Source organism: Eleginops maclovinus, chromosome 13 (genome assembly GCF_036324505.1).
Source record: "Eleginops maclovinus isolate JMC-PN-2008 ecotype Puerto Natales chromosome 13, JC_Emac_rtc_rv5, whole genome shotgun sequence".
NCBI lineage: Eukaryota > Metazoa > Chordata > Actinopteri > Perciformes > Eleginopidae > Eleginops > Eleginops maclovinus.
Window position 1 is genome coordinate 17,227,759 of NC_086361.1, and position 19,989 is coordinate 17,247,747.

At 43.5% G+C, this 19,989-nt stretch overlaps 1 protein-coding gene across 1 annotated transcript in view; it reads right to left on the reverse strand.

Annotated features, from left to right (window-relative positions):
* Window positions 1-1,964: 1,964 nt before the first annotated feature.
* The window catches only part of dnah3 (dynein axonemal heavy chain 3), a 29,301-nt gene continuing 11,276 nt past the window's right edge, over window positions 1,965-19,989 (reverse strand). The window contains 36 exon segments of the mRNA XM_063899371.1: window positions 1,965-2,579; window positions 2,679-2,816; window positions 3,087-3,291; window positions 3,416-3,558; window positions 3,692-3,859; window positions 4,159-4,316; window positions 4,479-4,595; window positions 4,720-4,964; window positions 6,645-6,870; window positions 6,983-8,610; window positions 8,681-8,939; window positions 8,942-9,193; window positions 9,283-9,481; window positions 9,627-9,809; window positions 9,886-10,102; window positions 11,163-11,328; window positions 11,407-12,073; window positions 12,876-13,019; window positions 13,105-13,261; window positions 13,602-13,725; window positions 13,803-13,982; window positions 14,072-14,366; window positions 14,450-14,553; window positions 16,247-16,480; window positions 16,561-16,690; window positions 16,786-16,891; window positions 17,005-17,105; window positions 17,288-17,529; window positions 17,664-17,775; window positions 17,864-17,998; window positions 18,107-18,326; window positions 18,407-18,498; window positions 18,597-18,773; window positions 19,306-19,419; window positions 19,490-19,598; window positions 19,712-19,910. Coding sequence (XP_063755441.1) covers window positions 2,226-2,579; window positions 2,679-2,816; window positions 3,087-3,291; window positions 3,416-3,558; window positions 3,692-3,859; window positions 4,159-4,316; window positions 4,479-4,595; window positions 4,720-4,964; window positions 6,645-6,870; window positions 6,983-8,610; window positions 8,681-8,939; window positions 8,942-9,193; window positions 9,283-9,481; window positions 9,627-9,809; window positions 9,886-10,102; window positions 11,163-11,328; window positions 11,407-12,073; window positions 12,876-13,019; window positions 13,105-13,261; window positions 13,602-13,725; window positions 13,803-13,982; window positions 14,072-14,366; window positions 14,450-14,553; window positions 16,247-16,480; window positions 16,561-16,690; window positions 16,786-16,891; window positions 17,005-17,105; window positions 17,288-17,529; window positions 17,664-17,775; window positions 17,864-17,998; window positions 18,107-18,326; window positions 18,407-18,498; window positions 18,597-18,773; window positions 19,306-19,419; window positions 19,490-19,598; window positions 19,712-19,910 — 8,300 coding nt within the window. The 3' untranslated portion in view covers window positions 1,965-2,225.

Genomic DNA, 19,989 nt, shown 5'->3' on the forward strand with positions numbered 1-19,989 from the left:
TTCGGGTTTACACTTTTGAGACTTGCATACCCAAACACACACTTGAATGCTCCTTCAACTGCCTATAAAATTCAATTGAAATCAAGGTCATGGAATCTGGTCAAGGTTTCAGGGGTACATATTGGTGATGCATTGCTCGGGGATGGATGCCAAGATGCCTTCCTCAAGGGTAAATTCCAAATAAAATAAATTAGTTTTTTTTGTTTTTTTGCTTGAAATCCAATTACTACCATTCTCAGTGAGAACAGAGAGCAGTGCATCTATGTCCTGCAGACTGGTGTTCACATTCCATGAACTGCAGAGTTTCTGTGACAGCAAAATAAACACCACGCTCTAAATAGCTGAAATGATTTTGCTTGTTGACACACAGGTAAACCAATACTTACCCAAATCAAGGTCGGTGCAACGTTTACTGGTGCAAAACTAATGTGCTGTGTGATTTATGTGAGTCATCTTCCCCTGAATTTTCAGTATTATTCCCATATAATAAAATACAGACCCATATAGAGTTTATCATCTGGTGCAACCTTATCTGAAAAGACAGGAGCTTCTCCCCTTTCATCGTCAGCTCTGAATTAACATAACTTAATGGCTGCAATAAAAGTTGGGTGCCCTTGCTCAGAAAACTGAAGTATTTTTGTAATGTAATACTGAATAAACCAAGGTGGGACACTCTGGTAAAGTGTTGGAGGACAAGTCTGTGTTTAGCTCCTCTTGGCAGTTTATTTAACTAATTTCCATTAAAGAGAAACCATCCATCTAGCATTCCAGGGAAATCTTTCTGGAGGACATTTACACATTAGCTTAAGGAGGCCTAAAGGGACACAAGATAGAGGGCAAAATTGTTTTGAGAAGAGGACTAAACTGGAGCTGGAGGCTGGACTCCAAGGTCGGAGTGGCCCTTAATAACAGGTGGAGATATATGGCTTCCATTACACACCATGAAAGTTAGTAGCATCTGTCACGGTAGCCTCCATCAGCTGCATTTTATAATATATAGTTTTAATGTTGCAGTATTTCACATCCTATAATGTAGCGGGGCTATTGTGTAACATAATTCATCTGTGCAAATGACAGATGAATTATGTTAAACCTACGAAAGCTGACTACATCAAGCTTTGCTGACATTAATACAGCAGCAGGCAGGCAGCACCACCAAGTCAGAGCCACTGTGGTTTGGATTTTAGCACATTCCTTTCACAAAGTTTTGGTTGAATTAGGTTCAGCATGAGAAGGCTCAGTGGTGATTTATGGCATTGCGTGTCATAACCTCTGGCCTGTATGGAGAATATAGCATTCATCCTTTACTGAATTTCTTTATTGACTCATCAATCTGCTTTTCAGGACAGAAAATCGCTGCCACACTACCAGCCTGACCTCGATCAGTGATGGTGAGTGAGGCATACTTATCAAAACCAGTTTTGCTTTTGCCTTACACACAATTTCACAGTTCTCAATCTGAAGCAATTTCATGTCATGGATGAGAAGTTTAATTATTACAGTCAAGATTTTTGGGCTACCCTTTTGTCCTAAAAGTGGCGTTTTGGTGGTATTGTTTCTCAAAATGAAGACCTCACATAAACCATATACTTTCAGTTGATGGCACGCTGGTATGGGAATAGAAATGTAGTGAGCACATTCATCATTGTGGGTACCAGTAAGGATCCCAGTTACTTACTGGCTTCCCTTTGCTGCCATCTAGTGTTTGACATCAGAACTATCTACTGAGTTGAGAGCACTAAAAGCATTGAAATCATCATCCGGTTGTCTAAACATTATGTTGACTTTATTATCAAGTTTATATGTCATATTGCAAAAACCCATCACCCATTAATAACAGAAAAATATAAAGTAAGTAAAGTGCATCAATTAGAAAATATATCAGCACCAGCTCGAAACGCATTTTTAATATAAAATATGTTAAAGAGAAAATATATTCTCCAAATCCAAAGTATATTCTGTTCACAATAGAGCTTGCATAGCATTCATTATCAAAATGAGGGTTTGGTTTTAAACATCAGGAGGTGACTGTTCTGAATCTTCTGAGAAAATTTGAATTTTGTTGTCATTTGTATTGTATTTTGTCAATAATCTGGACTGTACTGACAACATATATGCAAATATATTACCAACTTACCAACAAATATGTGCCTATAACCTCTATATGTTACTTTGGAATACAAACACATGAACTTTCTTTGGCGTATAGTTTTTAATATTAATTCTTAGTCGTCCAGCTGACAGAGACATGCCACCCCGCGGTTAATCCAGTGTTTCTGAGGCCTGTCAGAGGGCAGCTCGATGGACATGACGTAGTTCGTGGAGTGGCCGGTGGTGGACAAGGTCCCTCTGCGAGCGCTGGTTTTATAAACAGGACACACGTAGATGTCTTCATGTTTAAACTTGGACATTTCTCCAGGTCTGAGCTTGATGATAGGCAAAGAGTCAAAAAGGATCTTGGGGAGGGACTCTCCAATCACCATGTTCTCTCTGTCCCAGCGCGCCCCCTCCATGAAGAGACCCTTTACATAAGCACCGTCTTCTGGCTTCTCCTCCATATTGGTCTCCTCTTTGGTTACCTGGAACATAACCAACCGTGTTAATATCCAACCTATATTATTACATGCAATTATTAAGATTAAATAAAACCAAAACACTGAAATAAAAAGGTTACATGCCTCAAATTCGAAGCCAATGTAGTCTATGGGTATGGTGTACTTCCTGGCAAAATTCTGAGCCACTCCTGTTAGAAATGACTGGGTGAAGTAGAAGCCAGAGAGCCAGAAGACTGTAGGCGGGCCGTTATCTATCCAATCCTTCAAAACAGACAATCAAACATGCATATAGCTTTATAAAAATGCAATGTAATCTGTAAAACCAATGGTGCTTTACTTCAAAAATATCAAGGATTAGTTTTGAAATGTAAAAATATATATTTACCCTGCATATTCAAACACTGACTGTACATAATATGCTACTGGACTTTGAACTACTTTATATGTGCTGCATTCATTTTTAAAAGTCATATTCCCCATTTGATATCTTCTCTCATGGTTAGTGTGATCCATAACAATCCTAACTCTTACTTGTAGGAACTGCAGCCTGGCTAGCAGATCAGTCACATAGCTCCCCATTGGCTTCAGAGAGGGGTATGACTTGGCTGCCCACAGAGCAGGCAACTTGCCCACCATCATACTGTTGAAGACATCCTCAAGTTCGGCAGACATAACAATCTGGCCCTTCAGAGCTTTGCGGATGTTTACCAAGCTGACCCGCACCACATGAGTGAGTCTATGGAGGGGGGGGATTAAAGTCATCAAGTAATCATGTTTTATTGATGTGTCCCGCACACACCGATTGAAGAAGTTGAGTTATTGGTAATAAATGTTTGTCTTACAGCACAAGTTGTTATTACCTGTTAAAGCGGATGATTTCCTGCCTCAAAACCGTATTCATGGACTCATCATACATGACTGGGTATTTGTCGATCACCATTTGTATGTCAAAGTCTGCTGGCAGCTTGGACAGGATGTCTTCTGCAAGCTCATCCACCACTTCCTGCAACACAGAGAGACACGACAGCGCTGAGCGTGAATATGAGACTTCAAGGTTTCATGGAGTGCTTCCTCAGGGAAATAAGTATAAACCAAGAGTGTAAAATGAAAGTGTGAGTGCTCCCAGATAAACAAACCTGAGGAGACTTGGCCCCGCCGCCCGTCTGCCTGGGCAGCGTCAGCAGAACTCCATCCAGCAGCTGATTGGTCTCCTGGTTGTCCTTTGTGATGTCAGCGTTGCTATGAAGGCCGAACACACAAGGATCGGCACAAATCGGAAGACTGCGAATGTAGTTAACATACGTCTGGAAAAGAGAAAATAATTTTTAGACATTCATTTCTTTATGTGATAGGATGATTACTTCAGTTCTTGGTGATCTTCAACATGCTGCCCTCTAGGCCAAACATTTAATAGATTTAATTCCAGACTAGTATTAAACTCTATGATTAAAACCATTAATCCTCCTCTGGGTAATCAGTGCGATCTGCTGCTGTTGTGTTTATTTGAAACTCTTTTTTGTGAGACGGTTGCTCTTTGTCATGACTGAAAAAAATGTCTTGCGCAGTGTCATTAATTCTCAGTTGACCAGAGCTCTCACAGTACCTGATATGGGCCGTGAGCTGGGACATAATACAGATCTCCCTCACACATGTGGTAGCACTCCTGCTCTATCAGGTCCCAACTGTAGAAGACGGAGAGAAGAGACAGCAGCAGACGCCGGTCTTTGTCATCTGTCACCCTGCCGCCATAGTTGCATTCACCTAAGAAGAGAAAAACAGGGATTATTAAATGGACAGACCCAATGTCTGCTTCAAGATATCATGGTTACTCAAGATAATCCGCAGAATTTGCTGTGAGAATGATTCATGAAGGAACTATTTTCTATTTACTGAACTGACACCTACCACCATGTCATATTCTACCTGTAAGATATGCGAGGGCGTCCAGTGGAACCTCCTCGTACTCATCCAGGAACATCTGGATCTGCCTCATACTGATCCTCAGGTCAGACTCATTAAACTCATAGGGAATATTCCACCCTGAGAGGAAATGGACAGACAGCAACATGATTTTTTAAAACATAATACATATTAAATGACTACAAAATCGAAAACCAAACATTAAAATGAACCAGGGCAAAATCTACTGTTTCTATTCCCTCACCCAGCGGTCCAAAGTTCCTCCTCTCCTGCACTAGAGCGTGGAAGAAGGTGAGACCAAACAGGAACTTCTGCCAGACGGCCTGTTTCTTTGAGCTGACGAAGAAGGCGGGGTCAGAGATGGGGTGACTGAGGTAGGAGCGCAGCAGGTTGGCTCTTATTCCTTTGGGAGGCTCATTGGTCATCTTCAGCCCGTTCTGCAGGATACTGACTGGGAACTTATCTGATGGATAACTGGTTAACCATAACCTGAGGAGAAGAACATACAGTGGGGCAAAAAAGTATTTAGTCAGCCACCAATTGTGCAAGTTCTCCCATTTAAAAAGATGAGAGAGGCCTGTAATTTTTATCATAGGTACACTTCAACTATGAGAGACAAAATGAGAAAAAAAAATCCAGGAAATCACATTGTAGGATTTTTAATGAATTAATTGGTAAATTCCTTGGTAAAATAAGTATTTGGTCACCTACAAACAAGCAAGATTTCTGGCTCTCACAGACCTGTAACTTCTTCTTTAAGAGGCTCCTCTGTCCTCCACTCGTTACCTGTATTAATGGCACCTTTTTGAACTCGTTATCAGTATAAAAGACACCTGTCCACAACCTCAAACAGTCATACTCCAAACTCCACTATGACCAAGACCAAAGAGCTGTCAAAGGAGACCAGAGACAAAATTGTAGACCTGCACCAGGCTGGGAAAACTGAATCTGCAATAGGTAAGCAGCTTGGTGTGAAGAAATCAACTGTGGGAGCAATTATTAGAAAATGGAAGACATACAAGACCACTGCTAATCTCCCTCGATCTGGGGCTCCACGCAAGATCTCACCCCGTGGGGTCAAAATGATCACAAGAACGGTGAGCAAAAATCCCACAACCACACGGGGGGACCTAGTGAATGACCTGCAGAGAGCTGGGACCAAAGTAACAGAGGCTACCATCAGTAACACACTACGCCGCCAGGGACTTAAATCCTGCAGTTCCAGACGTGTCCCCCTGCTTAAGCCAGTACATGTCCAGGCCCGTCTGAAGTTTGCTAGAGGGCATTTGGATGATCCAGAAGAGGATTGGGAGAATGTCATATGGTCAGATGAAACCAAAATAGAACTTTTTGGTAAAAACTCAACTCGTCGTGTTTGGAGGAGAAAGAATGCAGAGTTGCATCCAAAGAACACCATACCTACTGTGAAGCATGGGGGTGGAAACATCATGCTTTGGGGCTGTTTTTCTGCAAAGGGACCAGGACGACTGATCCGTGTAAAGGAAAGAATGAATGGGGCCATGTATCGTGAGATTTTGAGTGAAAACCTCCTTCCATCAGCAAGGGCACTGAAGATGAAGCGTGGCTGGGTCTTTCAGCATGACAATCATCCCAAACACACCGCCAGGGCAACGAAGGAGTGGCTTCGTAAGAAGCATTTCAAGGTCCTGGAGTGGCCTAGCCAGTCTCCAGATCTCAACCCCATAGAAAATCTTTGGAGGGAGTTGAAAGTCCGTGTTGCCCAGCGACAGCCCCAAAACATCACTGCTTTAGAGGAGATCTGCATGGAGGAATGGGCCAAAATACCAGCAACAGTGTGTGAAAACCTTGTGAAGACTTACAGAAAACGTTTGACCTCTGTCATTGCCAACAAAGGGTATATAACAAAGTATTGAGATGAACTTTTGTTATTGACCAAATACTTATTTTCCACAATAATTTGAAATAAATTCTTTAAAAATCAGACAATGTGATTTCCTGGATTTTTTTTTCTCATTCTGTCTCTCATAGTTGAGGTATACCTATGATAAAAATTACAGGCCTCTCTCATCTTTTTAAATGGGAGAACTTGCACAATTGGTGGCTGACTAAATACTTTTTTGCCCCACTGTATATTTGTTTTATCATTTTCAAAACACGTGTGAGAAAACGTACAGTGTAGAGACGTACCTAAAGTCGGGGTGTGTGTTCTCTGGGGTGATAGCTTCCTCACAAATCCTCTCCAGAGCGGGCATCCAGCTGGTGGCCAGGTGGCAGTTCTGCAGCACCACCCAGGTGCCGTCTTTGATGGCTTTGTCAATCATCACTGCTGCTATGGGTCCTTGTCCCTGACCCAGAGAAATGGTTTGGGTCTTACTGCCCCCCATTTCTACGTCATCAGCAAACTTCAGCAAACCTAAAGAAATAATTAGATTTCAAAAAAAGTCACCTTTGAACTAAGTTCTGGTTTTCAATTCATATCACACTTTGATTACATTTAGATGAGTCACGTGTTTATGATCAATCACCTGCGGTCGGATCAGATCCCGGTGACAACACAAAGATGAGAGGAGAGCAGCAGTTGGAGTCTTTGTAACTCCCTGCCAGGTCAAAGGTGGGAGGTTCAATGTAAGCCTGTCCCATGTTATCCATGATGAAATCCTGCACAGCTGGAACCATCTTATCTGGCCTGAAGCACCGGATCACGACCATTCTGTCCATCCCCAGCAACTCGCTCCACCGGTCAGGTAGCTGGTCCTTATGGGGCTTTCCTGAGTCATAGAGCTGCTTCCACTTCGACACGTTGTCTTGAACATGTTCGAACAAACCATCCAGGTTTGGAAGTTTAGACGCCCTGACGATTTCAGACCAAGATTTTTCAGACAGCCATTCTGGAGCGGGGTTGGGATACGGGTTATCTAAAGCGATGCCCCCTGTCAGGAGGAAGCGCCAGACTTGGTCGTCAACCTTCCCTTTACCCTGCATGATGCCTACAGTGAGTAGCAGGGAGAAGAGCAGCTTGTCCTTCTCAAAAAGCGAGCGGCACACGTTATTGTAGATGCTGAGGGTGAAATGCTCCACAATGTTGTTGATCCTTTCAGCCACATCGTCGCTCTGTAAGCTCTGGGCGATGGAATACAGGTAGAGGTTGATGAACCAGCTCAGGGAGTACTGGTACATAGGCTCGATGTTGGCCAGTTCTGAGATACAGAAGAACAAAATGGATGAGTGCTCAGCCACGGGGCGGTAACCCATCCGAGTGTCATCGATCTCTTTCTCTGTGACACTGGCGATCTTTTGCTTCTCAGATATCTCCTCAGAGAGGATTTTGGAGGACGACAGGACCTTAATGGCCGTCTCATCCTCCAGGATGTTCCCCTCAGAGGAGGAGAGCACCTGTAAGATTTTATCCTCAATTTCCTTCAGCTGCTTGTTGTTGGCAGCACTCTCCAGAATGAGCTGGTTCTTCTTCTCCTCCAGCTCAGGCTTCTCTTTGGCAGCTACGAGTCCTAACAGCTGGTCCTGTAGGCCCTGAGGCGTGATCATGAAGTTGAGCAGACAGACTTTGACAGCCACCTCTGGGAGGTAGTGAGGGTTCCTCAGCCCGGTGGTCATGTAGAACAAAAAGTCTTTAGAGTATTCCACGATGTTCTCCCCTATTTTCATGTACTCCACACCCTGTTGTTTGAAGGTCTGCTTCAGCAACACAGGTTCGAGCACGGGATCAAGTTCCTCCCCCACGTTCTCCAACAGAACCGGGGTTCCAAACTGGATGCAGTTCTCCAAGACTCTCACATAGTTTGCATCAGACATTTTGATAACAGCAAGTTTATTCCCCTTCTCCATGTTCTTGATCCACTTGTTGGCTTGACCTTGAGGGTCGATCATTAGGGGCCACCGCCGGGAGTTAAACACGATGATGCCGTTGTCTGTGGAGTAGGAGTCCACTGGCAGTCCGGCAATCTGCCAGGCCCTGATAGACACCTGGTTACCCAGAGTGTTGCTGAGGGTTAGGTCCTCAGAGCAGGGAATATTCTTCTCCTGGCACAGGATATGCCACTGCTCCTGGCACTCTATACGGTAGTCTACTGTAAAAGCCCCGAGATAAGACACTGTTCCTGAAGAGAGGAGTATGTCACCTGTCAGGTTGATGTATCTGCGGAAAAGAAATATAGTTAATTAATATCCAATTCACATATTGACTAATTGTGATTATTTTAACATACCTGATCCCTAGAAGCCTCGCAGCCTCCGTCCACCTGTCCTTCTCTCCACCCAGTCCTCCAATCAGCTTCTCCGCCCTGATCAGCTTCTGAGAGCACAACTCTATGTTGTCTTCCAGGTCTTTCTTCTTGTCAATCATGGCGGTCAAATCATCGTTCAGGCTCTGCAGTCTGTCCACCACTTTCTTCAGCTCTGCTCTCTTCACAGACAACATCTCCATCTGCACGGCCAGCTCATCCTCGGCCAGCTTCAGCCTCTCTTCTTGGGGGCGACCACTTTGGCTACACGCTCATACACTTCCAACGCTCGCACCCACTTACAGAGACCCTCACAAGCCGAGGACACATTTTTAATGATAGAAGGCTGGAACTCGGGGTTGTCGATAAACTTGTCCCTGATTTTCTTGATGTACGGGGCGGGAATGTTGTCTTTGTCGTAGGCTTTGAGGCTTTCCAAAAACTTCAGGTCTCCGAGAAGCTTCTTCGAGGGGGCCCAAAAGTCCTCAACCATCTTACCTGTAACATATTAATTTGCAATAGTATGGATAGTAGGATACTATATAAACCTTTTTCAATTACATTTTTCTAAGTTTCCAAGAACTTACCTGAGCCACTGGGATCTGGTTTTCTCTCGGGTTTGATGCCCTTCATGATGCAGATGGACTCCATGACTAGTTTGACTAGACCCGGTGGGTTCTGCATAGACTTAATTAGAGTAATGTCTGAAGGCTTCAAGGTGTCCAAGGCTGACAGGGCCGCCTCCAGTGCAGGCATTGCTTCAGCCAAGTCTCCCTCACACTCTTCCTGAAAGACAAACAATCTGTGTCCAAACATCCAAACCACAATACTGCTCTTTTGGAAAAAATTGGCAGATATATTTCAGATTTCCAAAAGACATTATGTTAACGAGACATTTCTTCACTTTATTGCTCTTGAAGTACATATATACCTTGATGGCTTGGGCTGCAGCTGCTGCGTCATTAGCCACCTTCTCATCAGCGGACACAAGTTCCTTCTTAGCGTCCACCTCAACTGTTTCCCCCTCTATCTTAACCATCATCTCATCTGTTTCAGCTGAGGTCTTGATGAGCTCTGGCTGTAGGGCTGTGAGTTCCTCCTGCATCACTGACACCTGTGGACATGATATCAAGTGTCAGAATCACTCATTTGGTCGTTCCTTCAGGGTAGTTATTGTTTGGGTGCATCACCTGAGACGCAGCAAAGTCAAGTTTCTGGAGACCAACGATATAGCGGTTCTTCGCAGTGTTCACTTCATTCCTCTTGGCATTGAGCAGAGTCTTGAAAGTGAGGATGAGTTCCAGGTAGGAGGTGGGTGTGACATAGTTGTGTCTCCTCAGTCTGGAGAAGTACCTCTCTGACATATCTCTGACACTTGTTTGGAAGGTCTTACACATCTCCACCACCCTGAGATCATAGAAAAGAAAAATAAACAAAATGCGGCTTATGGTTCACATTCCTGAGCAGTGATGGGCAAGTTACTTCCAAAATGTAATACAGTACATGTTACTTATTACTGTCTTTTTTAAGTAATAAGTTACATTACGTTATTACTGTCTCTGAAATGTAATGCGTTACACTACTTTTGCGTTACTTTCACCATAAATATCTGCAAAAGTAGGGCTTTAAATGCTATAATGTAGTTTATTGCAGCTCATTAATTAAAGCTATCTATGGCAGTATGCTGAAATTAAACGTATGCTCGTTAAACTGGGCTGAATAATATGTGATACCGGTACCATGACGTCTCTGCTTGTTATTAACATGTTAGTGGAGCCTCTGCACGGCCCTGTGACCTGCTGTACATGAACGAGTCTCTATGGCAACGTTAGCTCACCTTGTCATTGGTGTGTTAACGGGGATTTGGCTGACAAGCTTTCTAAAACCCGGCGATTCCACAGAGGACAGAGGCTGCATATCTTCAGCACTCCGCCACAAGTCTCTTAACTTCTTGGGGTTCAACCAGCATAGCAGACCCAGAGAAAGTGACCTTCTGTTGCTTCGGCCTGCGCGCACTCTTGTGTTTTTCTTTTCTTTTATCCGAGCCTGCAGCTCTGCATTGTGAGCCTGCAGCTATTCATTGCGAGCAAGAAGCTCTCAATCGCGAATCTGTTTCTGCAGCCCTCTTAACCAATAGTAAACAGGCGCACTGAGTTACTATTCTACCGGCACAATTGTTTCTCTGGTGTCGGAATGTCTTGCGATGTTTGTGATTTCTTAATAACAAAACAACACATCATTTCAGGTTAAAATGTGTTGTAACTGCGTTACTGAGAATTGTAACGGGTATTATATTACCCAAATTTCAGAAGTAATGCGTTATATTACTGCGTTTCAGCTAAAAGTAATACATTACTGTAACTCTGTTACTTTTGTAACGCGTTACACCCAACACTGTTCCTGAGTGCAAAATAGGTCCATGCAGCTGTTTAGCAGCTGGAGTGAGTACTTCTTTTGGCTTCCTTACTCCAGTCTGATGTCACTTTCCATTTCCACATCCTCCAGGAATTTGTGGGCCACCATCTCTAGTGCATCATTTGGCCAGGCGTGGAACCAGTCAATGGTGCAGCAGTTGATGAGGGAGGGGAACATCCTAAGACGGTTCCTGAATGCATCACCGATAGGACTCATGGCTGTTGACGATATAAAAATGTCCAGTTTCTTACAAACAATTTGATCAAACCAAAAAAAGGACACGTGAAGGCACCTACCGAGCACAATGTGGAGGTTGGCCTTCACACGGTCAATGAAGAAGTTGTACATAGAGAGCGGAGTGGCATCAATCTTTTTGCCCTCCAGCCGTGCGATTCCCTGTGCTTTATCGATGATGTCAGCACGTTCATCTGCAGCAAACATGTTAGGCACATCCCCGGTGTTGAGCAGCATGTCAATGTCTTCTAGCATGGCCTCCTCCTTAATTTGGCTGTCGTTGAACAGGAACACCAGGCTCTTTCCCTCAATGCCTGCTTTAAGCATAATCCTCTTCAGGTCATCACGCCAGTCGGACATGCTGTAGTTCTTGGTCAACTCAATCTGGATCAGGAAGTAGTCATTGATGAAGGTGGCCAGCTTGGTGGTGCTCTGACGCCCCGAGCCCCCGATGCCGACGAGCAGAAGGTGGCCGTTGTCCTGCTTCAGCACACGGCAGATGCGGGATATGTGCTCGATGGCAAATTTGAACATGACGAGGGACATTGGTGTCTTGCTGCAGTTGTTGAACTCATCCAGGTAGAACTCCATCACTTCTTGTAAGGCAGCCATGTCTGTGATTTCATCGTACGCCTTAACGTCAGCATCAGGCTTGGCATAGTCACCGAAGAACAAGCTGCGGATGCTCTCGTCCACTACCTTGTCATCTGGGTTGAGATGGCCCAGGAGCTAGAAAACAAAAGGAAAGATTTAGGGTTATAAACAAAACTACACCACATCAAGTAGCAGTAGCTTCTCAGCTTCATGTTAGTTGAATCTGATGATGAAGATAGTGAAGATGAGGAGTAGGTTTAGCCACAGACTCATCCCAACTCGGCACAGCACAAAGCGCCTGGGAAACTCCTTTGTGCCTGTAGCCATCAGGCTGCACAACAAGGGGTTAACATCTCAGTAAACAATAACCTGTACTGCACATGCACTGTTTGCACAAAGACTTTTACCGGCATCAGATCCATATAGATAAATGTAAGTATATTGAACAATCCGGACACAAAAATGTATATATGTTCATTTAATTCCTTAAGACTTGTTTTTAGTTTTAACAGAACTACTTACCTGTACATCATATTAATTCAATCTTATTTTATTGTCCTGTGTGAAACCGTACTGTCCTGTTTTTCATTCTTATTCTGTTGCCGCTTTAACTCCTGAATTTCCCCACTGAGATTAATAAAGTTACATCTTATTTTATCTTATCTTAATCTGAAAACAAAGTTTGATGCGGTGCTGTTTGGTACCTAGAGTTGGAAATCCTGTCAATTTTAACTAGCACATAGACACAGAAGTTGTCATTTTTGGATAACATTCAGTAACAGCAGTCACCCTTTAAACACAATTGTGTTCTAACTCTACTAAGGAGTTTTTATCCAGAAAATTGCAGTCGTATCTGTTCATACTCTGTAAAACAACATGAAAAATCACTGCAGGAACTACTTATGAAAGTTAATATGCACACTTATTAAATATATACCTTTTCCACACTCTGCTTGAAAAAGTTTGAAGTTCTCTCTTTGACGATGCCAAAGAATGTCTCCTTGTCTTCGTTGTCGATGAGCCGGTCATAGAAAACACGGTAGACTTCATGGATCCAAAGACGGATCAGTTTGTCTCCGTCCTGCAAAAAAACAGCCAACATGCATGAAGAATTGAACAATTTCGAACAATCAACTTAAATACATTACTTTTGTCTCCACTCTTACCTGCATGTGTGTGTGTGGAGCCAGCAGCACACCCCGTATCACTCGAGCAAAGTCCCGCAGGTTGAAGATGTAGTGGGACTTAGACGGCGTGGGGAGGAAGCTGTCCATGGTGTCCTTATAGACCGCCATGGTGGCCTGGACCATGATCTTGCCTAGCCTTAGAATTAAGACGAAATATAGTAAAGATACAGCTCCGGAAAAAATGTAGAAGACCACTCCAAATGTTTCTTAATTGTATCTCTACATGTATGGCAGCCATTCCAGTGTCTGTTGAATTCCAACACAGAGAAATGTTGTCAGTAGTTTATAGAATACAATTAAAAATATATATATATATATTTTTAACTTAAAGACATACCTATAAATTGTAAAATTGGAGAAACTGATAATGCTAAAGTGCTCTCTTGATTTTTTCCGGAACTGTATGTCTTCCTGACAATGATCATTTGTATAAATCTACCTCTGTATGACATTTGAATGCATATTGACCAAGTTACCTGTAGAAGGACGCATCAAAGCCTTTACTGAAGTGCCAGTCAGTTATGGAGCTGAAGATCTTGGTCAGTGTTTCATCATCAAAGGAATCAATTGAGATGACGTTCAGGTGGCGGGTGAGGCGGCCTAGCATTTCAAACAATTTGTCAATTTCGTCTGCTGACTCCTTTAATGAAATGTTGAATTACACATTTTGAAATTACCTGTTATGTCATTCTTCCCACCACCAGGGGGCCCCATTGCAGACATGAACAGCACGTCCACGATGTTCAGTCTGGAGGTATCCTTTTTGTCATACCAGTGATGATGGTCAATCCACTGCCTTAACAGCTCGATGGGGGGTTGGGCTCCGTAGATTTCTTTAGCAGGCATGTTCAGATCATCTATGTAGAGGAGATCATTTTTAATTAGTATTTGCAAAGTTAATAAATATCAAAACCTGATGATCCACTTTTTGTGCATCCATATTTACCAACATAGACGATACACTTCTTCCCCACAGGAGGTCCAAACACGCCCTTCCTTCTCCGGTCTAGCTTGGCCATGATGATGTCTTGGGTCTGATTGGCTGAGGTTCGGGCTGAGAAGTTGATACAGTTTGGTGTGTACTGCTCTTTGGGAAGCTTTACCAGGAAGCTTTTGTTGATGACAGATTTGCCAGTGCCAGTGGGCCCGACAAACAGCATGGGTATTTCATGTGCCAGGTAGGTACGCAGGAAAAACAGCTGCCGGGCCGTCTCCATGGTAGGGATGATGAGGTCTGACACCTGGTAAGCATGAGCAGAGTTTAAGTGAACTCATTTATGGAGGCTGTGTGTAGGAGCCACCTCTGTAGCATAAACACACTCACATTGGCTGCCACTGGAATGACGTTTTCCTCCTTAGTGATTGAATCGGTCCATGTTTTCCACTGTCCTTGTCCTTCCTTATGAAAGTAGTAGTCATAGACAGTGCCTGAAAAACAATATGTAGACATCATGCATTGCTAATGTTAAAAAGGAAATAATTGCTATGCTATATACAGTGGGGCAAAAAAGTATTTAGTCAGCCACCAATTGTGCAAGTTCTCCCATTTAAAAAGATGAGAGAGGCCTGTTATGTTTATCGTAGGTATACATCAACTATGAGAGACAGAAGGAGAAAAAACAATCCAGAAAATCACATTGAAGGATTTTTAAAGAATTTATTTTCCAATTATTGTGGAAAATAAGTATTTGGTCAATAACAAAAGTTCATCTCAATACTTTGTTATATACCCTTTGTTGGCAATGACAGAGGTCAAACGTTTTCTGTAAGTCTTCACAAGGTTTTCACACACTGTTGCTGGTATTTTTGGCCCATTCCTCCATGCAGATCTCCTCTAAAGCAGTGATGTTTTGGGGCTGTCGCTGGGCAACACGGACTTTCAACTCCCTCCAAAGATTTTCTATGGGGTTGAGATCTGGAGACTGGCTAGGCAACTCCAGGACCTTGAAATGCTTCTTACGAAGCCACTCCTTCGTTGCCCTGGCGGTGTGTCTGGGATCATTGTCATGCTGAAAGACCCAGCCACGCTTCATCTTCAGTGCCCTTGCTGATGGAAGGAGGTTTTCACTCAAAATCTCACGATACATGGCCCCATTCATTCTTTCCTTTACACGGATCAGTCGTCCTGGTCCCTTTGCAGAAAAACAGCCCCAAAGCATGATGTTTCCACCCCCATGCTTCACGGTAGGTATGGTGTTCTTTGGATGCAGCTCTGCATTCTTTCTCCTCCAAACACGACGAGTTGAGTTTTTACCAAAAAGTTCTATTTTGGTTTCATCTGACCATATGACATTCTCCCAATCCTCTTCTGGATCATCCAAATGCCCTCTAGCAAACTTCAGACGGGCCTGGACATGTACTGGCTTAAGCAGGGGGACACGTCTGGAACAGCAGGATTTAAGTCCCTGGCGGCGTAGTGTGTTACTGATGGTAGCCTCTGTTACTTTGGTCCCAGCTCTCTGCAGGTCATTCACTAGGTCCCCCCGTGTGGTTCTGGGATTTTTGCTCACCGTTCTTGTGATCATTTTGACCCCACGGGGTGAGATCTTGCGTGGAGCCCCAGAACGAGGGAGATTAGCAGTGGTCTTGTATGTCTTCCATTTTCTAATAATTGCTCCCACAGTTGATTTCTTCACACCAAGCTGCTTACCTTTTGCAGATTCAGTTTTCCCAGCCTGGTGCAGGTCTACAATTTTGTCTCTGGTCTCCTTTGACAGCTCTTTGGTCTTGGCCATAGTGGAGTTTGGAGTATGACTGTTTGAGGTTGTGGACAGGTGTCTTTTATACTGATAACAAGTTCAAAAAGGTGCCATTAATACAGGTAAAGAGTGGAGGACAGAGGAGCCTCTTAAAGAAGAAGTTACAGGTCTGTGAGAGCCAGAAATCTTGCTTGTTTGTAGGTGACCAAATACTTATTTTACCGAGGAATTTACCAATTAATTCATTAAAAATCCTACAATGTGATTTCCTGGATTTTTTTTCTCATTTTGTCTCTCATAGTTGAGGTATACCTATGATCAAAATTACAGGCCTCTCTCATCTTTTTAAATGGGAGAACTTGCACAATTGGTGGCTGACTAAATACTTTTTTGCCCCACTGTATATTAATAGATTTTGTCACCTCTCTCAGGGAAGAGGTTGGTCTTCTTGAGTGTGATATCCTTTGGCCGAGGGTGGTTTTCATCCAATCCCATGATCAGATTGCGGTAGAAGACATTAAACTTATTACGACTGTCCCCAGAGATGGTCCCGCCCACCGTCCATACAACGGCGAACAGGAACAGACCCTGTAGCCACATGGTTATCTGCTGGCTGGACATCTGGGTGACATCGGGTCCTGACGCAGAAATTTCATCTAGGTATAGAAAGGAAAGTTAACACTCACTCACAAAAGACATATGTACAGTCTACATTACAAATGTAACTCTTTCTAACCCATCAGGCAGGTGTACAACTTCATTAGACTGTAGGCCAGGTGAATGAAAGATGTTTGAACCACAAAGCGACACTCCCTTTCTATAAAGTTCAGACAGGGCTGAACTAGCCAATCAAACAGGTCCACGATCTGCGGGAAAAGTCATACAACACATTATTAGCACATGAAGGTTAATAAAACTGACAACACTGAGTCAACTAAGACATGCATGACTGTAATCTCACCAGTTTTCTGTGTTCAGTGCTCAGGCTTTCAGGCAGTGTGTTCATGTATGAATCTCTGAGAGGAGTCCAGCCCAGCTGATGAGGCTCCATGTAGATCATCCCACACCTTCAGACAGATGGTTAAATTTAAAATCACAGAATAGAAACAACATGTGGGCTCTCTTTATTTGCAGCAGATTCCCTGCAGGTGGTTGTTCAGCTTCTGTCCGCGTTGCTTACCTACTGACGGTAGCCGGAGAGGCTTGCTCCAGGTCAGCAGTTTCAAAGATCAAACTCATCTTGCTGCTCATCTGGATGATCTCACCACTCATCAAACAGAGCTAGAAAAGAATGGAGTGAACAAAACAGATGAATATTATATAAAGGCTTTAAATATCCCATATATATACATTACACTTCAATATATCTGGCACGCAGTTCTTGACATCATACTGTTTCATTATAAAGAAAAGGAAAGCAGTAAGAAAAAGTGAGGAAAGAAGTGACAGTTGAAGGTCTGTACCTTCTTGTTGTCATCCAGCACAGTATTCATGTTCTCAATCCAGACAGCATCGATGGGCCCATCAAAGATGATCCACTGTCGATTTTCTGACGTGGAGATCGCCTGATCCCTGTAGGTGGTGGCTAGCACACCATCAGACCACTCATGGCTGACTGGATCAAAGCAGCCATACAGCTGGCCCATAGTGATGGCCTTTGGGTTGATGATGGAATAATTCACTGCAAACTCCTCCATCAGTTGGGCTGGAGAGTAGAATGAGAGAGAAAAATCTCATACCAATAATTAAGAAACTGAAAACAAATCATTTATTTTCCAATGGTTTCCTAAATACGATTTAAAAAACATGTAGAATATTCATTTGAACTGAGAAACCTACCTTTATAAAGGTCTCCGAGAGCAGCAGCAAGAATTTTATAGGCAGAAGTCTTTCCTCCCAGAGGGTCTCCTACTATCATGAAACCATGGCGTACCAACATCATCTCATACACCTAAACACACAATCACACACATTCTGAGTATAACAACAAACCATATAATGAGACTTAAGTGTTTCAAAGCAAGGCTCCTCCTTGGTACCTGGATGATTTTGCCAATGAACCACGGGACGGACTGCAGGTTGAGCTTAGCGATGTTGTCATTAAGAGCCTTGAGGAGGAGATCATAGTCTGGTTTTGGAAGGACCACGCCAGGGAATAAATCAGAGATGATACCCTGTTGGCAGCAGAGGGACCGTAGTGTAATGAGTAGTTAACACCTGCATACATAGGAACAAAAACCATCAGGAGAAATTACAATTGGAATTGGTATGAAGACTGTTACCTGAAAGAGTGGCACGTCCTGAGCGAGAAACTTGGCCATGTTGACGTCCATCAGCGCCCTGAGCAACAGCACGCTCTCGTTCTCCTCGGGGTACTTCAGCTTCAGGTTCCCTGCTGCAGTCAGCACGGACTTCACAGCTCGCATGCCGTAGTCGTAGTGGTGTTGGGAAGACAGCTGCTCGGAGCACAGGCGGTAGGTGGCCACGATCTTCTGGGCCAGACTGGAGATGGAGAAGAACGAAGCTTGATGAATAAATCAACTGTGAAAAAGATACTAGCTCTAAATATTTTAGAAACATACCTGCGAGATTCAATGAAGCCCATGGAGTAAAGTGAGATTTCTCCAATGAGACCATAGTCTGGCACCATCATAGCCACTGTACGGAAAAGAGCCTACAAGACAAGATTGATTGGTTTATCTTACTTCCATTTCTTCTTCTTCATTCTGCTCTGTTGGCTGATATTCAAGACTACGTTCCAGTGTGGTGTACCTTTAGGTTGTCAGGGAGCTCGGCTCTGCCAGCGTAACCAGGGTTCATGGTGATGAACACAGAGCAGGTCGGGTTGAGTGACAGCTCCGTCCCCTCGAACAGGAAGGTCTTCAGATCCTTGGCAATGGCCTGTTGTATGCACAGGATCTGCTGAGCCACCACAGAGAGCACCTCCACCTGTGAGACACACACACACACACACACACACACACACACACACACACACACACACACACACACACACACACACACACACACACACACAAAAACCTTGTGGGTACAGTAAAACCATTATTGGTGCATATGTCTCACATTATTCTAAGAAACATAAAGCCAATGTGAGGCAGACAAAACAGGAGTAATATTCTGGAATTTCTCTCTCCCTCTTTCTTTTTTCTTAGGAGACTCGCATCAGAGTTTTGTGTTTGTTGTAATCTATCAATTACTCTCTTTGTTTCGACAGTTTTCTATTAAAAATAATCCAATCAACTTGGCATGAAAGCAAAATTAGAGACTCTACATCCTGCTGAGTAACAAATGATCTAAAATTAGCCAGGTTTCTGTGTTGGAGGAAAACTGATTTTCTTATGATGTGGAGGATGTGCAAATTTAATTCCAAATCCACAGTGACTCATTTAGTGGTGTATCTGGGTCATACCATTTAGCGGATATACACACATTTGACCTGCATAACAGCAGCTGTGCTCACCGGAATACGGTTGAACTCGTCAAAGCAGGCCCAGGCTCCGGACTGAGCCAGTCCTTTGAAGAACTTACTCATGGCCTTGTAGTCCAGACCATCGGAGCAGTTGAACACCACACACTTGAAACAAAAAAAAAAAGGTTAATATTAAGAATAAAAACCCCAAAATGCAGATTGTGTTTTGGTGTACCTGTTTAGCCAAAGCTTTTGCCAAATCTTTGGTGGTTTCAGTCTTGCCAGTTCCTGCAGGACCCTCAGGAGCTCCCCCCAAGGTCAACTTCAAAGCCCCCATCAGAGTTCTATTGTAGCACAAAGTAATTTAATCAAAACAATGAAGAACTTCACATCTTGGACATTTAAAATATAATCTTTACCGTGACATTGATAATTGATGAGATAGTGTGTGAGTTACCTGTAGCAGCGGTCAGTCAGCGGTGTAATGACAAGTCGGGGGGAATTGCCCAGATATTCATATCCGTATTTCAAACAGGTGGTGATCATGCGCAGCATCACTTCTCCACCCTCCCAGAAGTAACGCAGCTGAGAAATCCACGCAAAGTCGTTCATCGAGGAGATGCCGTCCTCTGCCAATTTAGCCACGACATCTCGAGCTAGTAGAGGAAAAGAGCATGAGATTTAGTGCAAGATAGATTAAATCAAGACAGCGTATTCAATTCCCCTTAAAAAACT